The sequence below is a fragment of the Punica granatum genome, chromosome 2 (genome assembly GCF_007655135.1).
Source record: "Punica granatum isolate Tunisia-2019 chromosome 2, ASM765513v2, whole genome shotgun sequence".
In the NCBI taxonomy this organism is placed as follows: Eukaryota; Viridiplantae; Streptophyta; class Magnoliopsida; order Myrtales; family Lythraceae; genus Punica; species Punica granatum.
Window position 1 is genome coordinate 26,673,048 of NC_045128.1, and position 9,710 is coordinate 26,682,757.

At 40.0% G+C, this 9,710-nt stretch overlaps 1 protein-coding gene across 2 annotated transcripts; it reads left to right on the forward strand.

Moving 5' to 3' along the window:
• Nucleotides 1-268: 268 nt before the first annotated feature.
• LOC116195939 (myosin-binding protein 3) lies at nt 269-4,354 on the forward strand. 2 transcript variants are annotated; one of them, XM_031525377.1, is made up of 4 exons: nt 269-1,682; nt 1,809-2,009; nt 2,092-3,416; nt 3,497-4,354. In XM_031525377.1, the coding sequence occupies exons 1-3, from the start codon at nt 461-463 to the stop codon at nt 3,414-3,416; spliced, it is 2,748 nt and encodes a 915-aa protein (XP_031381237.1). In that variant the 5' UTR covers nt 269-460; the 3' UTR covers nt 3,497-4,354. The 2 variants fall into 2 exon arrangements, with proteins under 2 accessions (XP_031381237.1, XP_031381236.1); XM_031525376.1 differs by having other exon boundaries at nt 270-1,682; nt 3,521-4,354.
• Nucleotides 4,355-9,710: the final 5,356 nt, after the last annotated feature.

The window sequence follows — 9,710 nt, forward strand, 5'->3', positions numbered from 1 at the left end:
TTCAAAAAGTGATTGCATCGAATAATGAAAGTATCATAGAATTTTCGAATATTTTTACGTAAATGCAATAAATACATACTTACTTCCCACTAATTAATACCGCCAAATGACTGTCTCTCATCTTTGATATCCATAAAATTTTTTCTTTTTTCTAATTATTCATCAAAGAAAAGAATAATAATTTGATTTCCTTTTTTATTTTATTTTATTTTCTTTTCTTGCCCTTTTCCCATCCGCGGCCGAACTCAAAAGGCCACTCCCATCCCAGCGGTCTTTGGCTGTCATTCTGTTCATAATTTCACACTTCAATCCCATCCCCCATACTCTCTCTCTACTGATTCCATTTTCTCTCTCTAACAACCATCTCTCCCTTCTCTCTCTCTCTCTTCTTTCTCTCTCTACTGTGCTGTACATAGCAAGCAAGCAGAGGAAGGAAGGAAGCAAGGAGGGACCATCGGCCATGGCGGCGAACAAGTTCGCGACGATGCTGCACCGGAACACCAACAAGATCACCCTCATCCTCATCTACGCCGTCCTCGAGTGGGCCCTCATCGTCCTCCTCCTCCTCAACTCCCTCTTCTCCTACCTCATCCTCCGCTTCGCCGACTGCTTCGGCCTCGACCGCCCCTGCCCCTGGTGCTCCCGTCTCGACCACCTCTTCGACTCCCGCCGGACGACCCCCCTCCGCGACCTCTTCTGCCACCGCCACGCCTCCGAGATTTCCCGGCTCGGCTTCTGCTCCAGCCACCGGAGGCTCGCCGAGCTCCCCGATTTGTGCGAGGACTGCTTGTCCTCTCTGAGTCCGGACAAAAATGGCGGAGACCCTGTTCCCTGTGAGAATGGCGAGCTGGATTCTCTGAAGTGCTCTTGCTGCGGTTCGAGTGTGGAGAGGGAGCTGCTCCGCTGCACCCCGCAGGAGGATCATCGTCTCAGCTGTACCAAAGAGGAGGATATCATCGCCGATCAGTGCAGATCAGATGCTCCGGTGGGAGATCATCAGGACGATAATCAGGGAGAAGAAGAATTCGGGGAATTTAAGGCTGCCGAGCCCTGTGTCGTCAGGGAATATCCAGTTGCTGCTGAAGAAGACGAAAAAGTGGTCCTGGTCATGGAGAAAAAGGAAGAAGAGGGAGAGGATTACAATGTTTTCGAGGTTGGGAAGGATTCCTCTTCTTCTTCTTCTTCTGATCATCAGACCGTTCTTCTCCTCCTCCAGGATGACAGCAGGAAAGAAGGATCTGTGGAAGCTTCATTGGGGCGTCATCTCGAGTTTTTCATCGGGGGCAATGACTGCGAGCTGATTCCTGTTGAGTGGACTGACTCGCCTGTTAACTCCAAGAGCTATCCGAGACTCAGCACGATCATGGAGGAAGATCAGGGTGATTGCAGCGGCTACGAGGATGTGATCATGGACTTCTGCCCAACTTCCGTGCAAGAACCTAATCCGGGCGTCCAGAAAAACTCGAGTTCAGGAAATGAGTTTGAGGTTTTGGATGCAGTGGAACAGACTGAGGTTCAGGCCGAGAAAGAACAGACTGAGATTCTTGAGAATGTGTCGGAAGAAGTACGAGGAAGTTCCAGCGAGGAAGGAGATGCACAACTTGCTGCTGCTCCAAATGCTGATACGACGGAGGAAACTTCATTGGTAGAAGGCGAAAGAGGAACCCCTGAAGACAATGAAGGTTATTTCTCAGTATAATGAGCAACAACTCTCAAATTTATCGAGTTTAATTAGTAAAGGGGCTCAATTTATGGTTCATAACGTTATTGAGTGCAAGATTTTGAAGTTTGTTTGTCGATAAATGCAGGAGTTCAGGAGGAATGTGCCTCACAAAATGATGAGGTTGAGCCCGAAGTTTCTATAGGGACGGAAATTCCTGATCAGGAGCAAATCAATGTCGATGAGATTCACGACGAAGAGACTCTCTCTTGGGACCTCTGCAGAGAAGGTGATGAAGCTCCTTCCACGAGTAACGATTTTCTGCACACTGCAGACTTTGATAATCATGGTGAGCTTCATATTGTAACTCTGCCTGCTTTCATGAATTTTCGGAACTTTTGGTTAACATTAGCCTTTTGCCTGAGCTGCAGATGGAGATGTTGTTCGGAGCGAGGGGGAAACCTTGGAATTCAGGTCCATCTCGATTGAAATGAGCTCAGAAGCTTCAAATCATAAATTGGATGCGGAGCTTACTAATGAGAATGAAGATGAAAGAATCCCTGATACACCCAACTCCATGGACAGCCTTCATCAGCTCCACGAAAGATTACTTCTACTTGAGAAACGAGAATCCGACTCGATCGAAGAGTCATTGGATGGAAGCGTGATGAGTGACATAGAGGGTGATGAAGGGACACTTACAGTTGAGAAGCTGAAGTCGTCTCTGAAAGCTGATAGGAAGGCTTTGCATGCGCTGTACACGGAACTCGAAGAGGAGAGAAGCGCCTCTGCAGTCGCAGCGAGCCAAACGATGGCGATGATCAATCGTCTCCAGGAGGAGAAGGCTGCAATGCAGATGGAAGCTCTGCAGTACCAGAGAATGATGGAGGAACAGGCCGAGTATGACCAGGAGGCTCTGCAGTTGCTGAATGATCTAATGGTAAAGAGGGAAAGAGAAAATCAGGAGCTCGAAAAAGAGCTCGAGGTGTACCGAAGGAAGGTTGAGGAGTACGAGGCTAAGGAGAAGAAGAAGGCGATGATGGTGGTCCCGAGAAATAGTAAGGATTCTTCAGATTCGTGCAGCAATGAGGAGGAAAGTGATGGGTTATCAATTGATCTCAACGAGGAGATTAAGGGAGGAGAGGATGCTATCAATGGCCATGAGAATACTCCGAGTGAGGCGATTTGGTACTTGGAGGACTCATTAGTAAACTTTGAAGAGGAGAGAGCATCGATTCTCAAGCAACTAAAGAGTTTGGAAGAGAAGATTTTGAGTGTAAATGGGGAGGAAGAGGAAGAACGTCACTATAAAGAAAACGGGAATGGACATGTCAAGACTTGTGATTCGAATGGTGAAGTTAACGGCCCCGGGAATGGGCATTGCAAGATGAACGGCGATAAGCATTCTCACCTTCATGCGAGGTTCACATGCCCTAAGGCAAAGAGGCTTCTTCCCCTCTTTGACGCGATCGGGGATGAAACGCATGAAGATTGGTTGCAGAAAACTCCTGCAGATCATTTCGAAGTAGAGGATGGGAAGATTGCAGTTATTGAAGAAGAAGTGGATCATATCTATGAGAGGCTACAAGTTCTCGAAGCTGACAGAGAATTCCTGAAGCATTGCATTGCCTCGTTGAGGAAGGGCGATAAGGGGTTGGAACTCCTCGGGGAGATCTTGCAGCACCTTCGTGATTTGAGATGCGCTGAGCTCCATGGACGGAACATAATGATCGGAGACGGCATTATGCACTACTAGGTAATTCTTACACGCCTTTTGTTTCATTGCAAATATCGTGCTTCAACCTAAATAAACATGCAGTATTTCTGATTATTTAGTCCAATTCCATGATGATATTGCAGATTGATCATTGGAGTCTATCATCGAAAACCAGCAATTCAGCATATCATGGTGAATCAGAGTATTGGGCTCGGTCGGGGCCGAGCAAATGACCCGATTCCAGAATTCGTAACAAATTCAAGTCCCTTCAGGGGAAAAGGGATGTCCCCCTGAACCTCCTGGTCTGTTTGGTCATCTTGGTCAATGTCATGTAGAAAAAAATCTGCCATTTTAGGCTCTTTTTTTAGTTTTATCTTCCCTTTTTTTCAAAATTTTCCTTTTCAGATATATTGTCAAAAAAAAGCCTTTTTTTTTTTTGTGGGGTTGTGTCCATCATCAAAACTTTAAGGCTGAAAAGGGTGAAGGTGGGTGTGATGTGCATGTTAGGGATATATAAGAGAGTTAGAGACTGAGACACCCTGTCCTCCATCCAACAAAGATTCCATCGCCAGGTTGGTCAGTAGTGGTAGTTTGTTCCGGCAGAGTCACCGAGCTAAAACCCGTTCGCCCTCTCTTCACATCGGATAGTCGCAGTGACACGAGAAGACTGGGTTCGGGTTCGGAGTAAATTTTCCGGGGGTAAAAAAAAGTAGTACACTCGGGCTTTTCATTTCTGGGTATTTGGGGGGAAGTGGGGGTAAGTAACTTCCTATTTTCCTTTGTCTCATCCCTTTGTATGATAAATCAAAGTCCCATGTCATGAGGTTTTGTTTAATTATTCATGAGGAGCTATAAGTTGTCTTTCTTGTACTGTAACATTACAAAAAGGTCTTCCATCCCATGATCTGTAAGTATTTATATAAATTTGAGTCAGTGGGCGTGTATTTATTTTGCTCTCTGCCTTGGAATTTATCTCATTGTTTCTATTCTCTGTTTTGTATGTTTATGGTTGGGATTAATTATCCTACTTGCGAAATCGACAAAAAAAAAAAGACCACCAATAAATTATATTTTATCCAAAAAAACCAATATATTATTCATCAGAAGAAGACGAAGAAGAAGAGAGAAGCAAGTATTGCTGTCGGAAATGGATTTTTCTTTAAGCACAAACAACTATTGGTAGGTAGATAAAAAAAACAAAAAGGACATCATTAACCGAAGTTGCAGTTGCAGAATCTCTTGAGGAAGCAGTACGATGTTGTTACATAACACCGAAATTTAACACCATTCCGGACGATCATATCTCGTCGTGTGATGTAATAAAAGCACTGATAGGATTGCAGTATCCGTCATAGCTATATGGAATATACGAGCGTTTTAACTCATAAGAGTAACTGACAAAGCAATAGCAACGATAAAAAAATTAATTATCTGTGCCGCTAGTGCTTCCGCGATCTGTGTGATCGAGGTCCTCACCTATGGACACCAACTTATTTCCAAAAGGCTGGGTCTCAAAGCAATTGGCGATGCTTGTTCAATGGATTGAAACAGAGGGGTACTCGAGAGTATATTTACTAGGATTCAAATTGAAACCATGGGAGTAGAGGCATTACTGAGGCTCTAGAAGTCCAGACTACGGTTCTGATACTGTAGGACCACATTTTGTTCCAGATCGCAACAAACAACCTTATTTGGGGGCAATGGGGCTGGCATTGAGCCCCATCGCCCTAGAGTTTGTCTCTCCCCTCCTCTTTTGAATAGAGAGAGAGAGATGAGGGAGGGAGATCTGAGCAACGATGGACCGAGGTCGGCCACTGCAGTTCCAATGGAGGCCGTCGAGGGTGGTGACCTGGATTGGGGCTGTAGTGGCCGACTTCGCGCCACCACAGTCCCAATGTCCTTGCCCTGGAGAGGAGGGAAGGGACTAATTTTAAATTGTTTTAGGTGAGGTCGCTGGCTATCTCCGTAGCCATTGTTGACCTCGCCACAGGTGGTCGGGGTGAGGCCACGGCACCTTCCTTCATTTGCTTCTTCTATGTGGGTTTTCTTCTCTTTTCTTTTTGTTTTAATAATTTTGAAATTAATTTTGTTTTTCTGAAATTAAAAAAAAAGCTTATTTATTTCCATAGACATGTTGATCATTCTACGTTAATATCCTAATCTTTAATTTTGGTCCAAACGAAATACATATTTACCTTGTTTGACATTAGAGTTGAGTTAAACTCAATTCTATTTTAACTTTGTATATATATATATATATATATTTATTTATTTATTTAATTATATTGTAATGATTGTGTTGTTAAATTATGAGAAAAATAGAAAAGTAATAATTGTGTTGTTGAAGTGGAGTTAAGTGGAATAGAGTTAAAAATAAACTATAAAACCAAACAAAATATTCTTAAAATTTGAATTGCTGTCCAGCCCTCCTTCTATATCCCAGACGGTTAAACATAGCCCATGAGATTAAGATAATGCTTTATAAGCTATTTTAGATGAAGTTTCTAATCCTATTGTTGTAGTTAATTAATTTATGGGTATTATTTTAAGGTGAGATTCGGCGTAGGCATGGTGGTGCAATTATTACCGAGAACGCATAAACAAATTTTATTGACACGTTCCTCCACGTGTGTTAATAATCCACAGACCAACAAAAGTTCCTCATTGGATCTCTCAAAATTCTAAGGGCAGCCTTTTGTTTCTGTTTCTGCTTTTTGTTTTTCTTTTAATTCATTTTTTATCCTATTTTTATGTTTATTTTTATAATTAATCTATAAGTTCCCATCGAATTCTCCCTTTATGGTACGAGAGGGGAGAGATGCATTAGCTGGACGTTAATGATTCCATCACCATCCTCAGTGGCTTTCGGCGATGCTCTTGAAAGGGGTTGTTAGTTCTTAATTTGTGGTTAGGTAGGTTTTATGATTTTATCCCATCCCCTATCCTTTTTCCTTTTTATTTTTAATTAACAAAGAGAAAGAATGGGTGTTTGGTACTTTACATCAACATTATTCAATGAGAATTAGTGTCTTTCTTAAAAATTTTACTTTGAGGTGGACCTGCACCGCAGAGAAAATGGGATGGGCTTGGGCTGCTTGGCTAGGCTTGTACCATGTTTGGGCTGGCAGTGGCAGCACATTGTAGAATCGGGTGACTCGCACCGATTCCACGATTTACCGATTCAACTCCCGATTCCACTCCGATTCTACTTCTCCGATCCACCAGGTGCAATCGGAATCGGTTGGCCTCCCTTGAATCGTAGAATCGTACGATTCTACGACTCGAATCATGATTCTAACAACCATTGCGAAGATTATACTGTAGTATGCTAGAGTCGTGTTTCGCCGCGAAACAATTTGCTACGTAATGCGCTTTTTAGCTCCCCATGTCAACTTAGAAAATAGAAGTTATATGAATGAATTTCCATATCTAATATGTTAACGGATGTATTGTATGTACATGGGTTGCACTTGTGATCAGAATTATTTTTTTTTTAAAGTTGATATGTAGAAGAGATTGGAGAACAGTAAAAATATCGAACAAATTAGGTCTACATTGAATAAAATGAAAAGTTCATGGCAAAATTAAGGAAATGGGGAAAGGTAGGGGACCAAATCAAACTTTCTCTGCTTTTAAGTTGCCGCGCGTTTGATTTTAAAGGAAATGGGAAGAGAGAAAACGGTCAGTGAGCCGATGGGAATTTGCGCATCCAAAATTAATAATTTGGTCCTTCAAAGTTTTCTCTCTCTAAAACTTAATCTCTAAAGAATTTTTTCTCTACAATTTAGTTCCACCGTTTAAAAACATAGCACAATTTAGTCCTTTCGTCCAAGTTTTGAGCAAATACCTGACGAAAAACGTTGATGTGGTTTGTCGCCTATTTGGCACGCTAAGGGTCATGCTAACCATATAAGACCCAAAAACGGCATCGTTTTTAATCTTATTTAATATATCTTAAAAGATTTTTTTTATATAGAATAAGGCTAAAGGGACGATCTTGCCCCACCCCTATCCCTCTTCTGAACCATAAAAGAGAGAGGGGATCCCCCCTCCCCCCAAGCAACCTCCCATTCGGGCGAGGTAGCTAAAGTGTTTGGGGGCTCCAAGGACTTCACTTGTGGGGGAGGTTGCCGAGGAGGGGGCCCTCCTCCTGTCTTTTAAGTTTCATATGAGAGAGAGGGCAGGTTTGCGCCCCCCCTGGCGACCTCCTGATCAAGCAAGGTCGTTGAAGTCCCCAAACGGCTCTGGCGACCTCGACCGACGAGGGGGGGAAGAGAGAGAGAGAGAGAGAGAGAGAGAGATCATGCCCCTCTCTCGACGACCTCCCCCTTCATCTCTCTTCTATAGGTCTCTGGAGCCCCCAAATGACTGCAATAACCATGCTCGAGTAGGAGGTTGGCAAGGGCGGCTCTCTCTCGTCTAGTTTAGGAGAATGGGGGCATTTTGCCCCTAGCCTATTCCAAAAAAGATTAATTCTTCAAAAAATGTTTTAAAAAATGATATTATTTTTTGAGTCCTGCATCGTTAGTATGGCATTTAACGTGCCAAATAAGTAGATAATGGGCTACATTAGCATTTTCCATCAAGGACTTGCTCAAAATTTGGACGGAAGGACTAAATAGTGCCAACATTTTTAAACAATCAGACTAAATTGTAGAGAAAAAAAATTTTAGATACCAAGTTTTAGAGAAAGAAAACTTTTGGGGACGAAATTGTTAATTTTGTCTTAAATTTACCATATTTATAAACAATATATAAAAGTTGAGATAATGCTTCTCATTTTGTTTTTTTGAATTTTATATTAGAAACTTTTTGTTACAAAACTATTGCACGATAATAGGCTTCTTTCAATATTAAGATATCAAATATCAATCATAACAGTTTGGATATAGCCAAGACCATTGGTGTTCTTTTTTGTTTTTAATTTTTAATCCTTTCAAATATTGCATATCAATAGATTTATCGAAAATTCACATAGCAAGACTAAGGTGGACAAACTGATGGGACATTGAGAGTAAGATAAATTGAAAAATAATCTTAGATAAAAGTCAAATGTATTTGAAGGTTATGGACGAAAAGCGTTATATATATATATATAATATTATAAAGGTAGTATATTAGTCAATTTTACAATTTATTCACCTAACGCTAAATTATAGTTACCGCATGTAGCGCGGGTTCTAAGTTTATAGTATGCATATATAATATAAATAAGTCAATATAGTTAATGGGATGTAGTATCATTTTCCTTAAGGATGAGATGGAGTGTCAATTAGAAAAATTTCAAGAGAGGTGAGCATATTTTACCATATATACTACGTGATAACCCACGCGTTGCGCATGAAAGATTTTTAATTTTTTAATAATAAGTAATATTAAAATTAAGTACATCATGAATTTTTATTTAAGAAAAATATATTGTGGATAAAAATTATTTTACTTAAAAATTAAATGAGTTTAGTAGAAAACTATATTTCATCAAGAGCGGAATTCTAAACTGCATGTTTTTTCAATATCAGAAAATTCAAATCTTAAATAATTGTTCTAGGAAAGAAAATAATTGGAAAATATACCTATTCAAAAAATGTAATTTTTTTTCTCTACAACAATGATCATAATTATAAATTAAAATATAATTATTTTTTACTGTTAATATTCTATTCAGCTCAATTTTTGATAGCTCACACAATCTTAATTACCATCTTAACAAAGTCAACATCTTTCATGGCAATCACAACTTTTCAATAAAATAGAAAATTTTTCAAACCAATAATACAATAAAAGTAAGATAACTATCTAAATGCTTAATAAATAGGCAACGCCAACTCATAAAAATTGGAGAAACCGCAATAGTATAAAATAAGAACTAAATCCAAATATCGTGTAATAACTCTATAACTAAATTTATGAAAATAAAGGAAAACCTAATGAATGTGAAAAAAAATAACGATCAATGGAAGAAATCGTATTATAGTTCCAGTCAATGAAATCATCCATGAAATAATGAATATGTCTTGAACCTCGTTGAAAACGAAGAAAAAACCTACTTTCAGGTCTGCATGAACAAAAAAAATGTATCTTCTAGTATGATTCTTAGTGCTAGACAATCAAATATATATATATATATATAATTATTTCCTTAATAGCTATTTAAAATTTTTTCCATCTATTAAAATATTGGTCTATAATTATAGCTAGGTAATATTATGTTATATCTAAATGATGGACTATATTTCACTACATATCTCAGTCGTCCATATTAGACTATATTCCACTAATATGCCTCTATGGAAAATATATTCCGTTGTATACTCCACTTTCCTTAATTGTGAA

Excerpts from the sequence above, each read along its gene's own strand:
- LOC116195939 (XM_031525377.1), top strand. The coding sequence starts at position 461 with ATGGCGGCGAACAAGTTCGCGACGATGCTGCACCGGAACACCAACAAG. Across the intron at positions 1,683-1,808 it reads AACCCCTGAAGACAATGAAG|GAGTTCAGGAGGAATGTGCC; the intron begins GTTATTTCTCAG and ends CGATAAATGCAG. Across the intron at positions 2,010-2,091 it reads TGCAGACTTTGATAATCATG|ATGGAGATGTTGTTCGGAGC; the intron begins GTGAGCTTCATA and ends CCTGAGCTGCAG.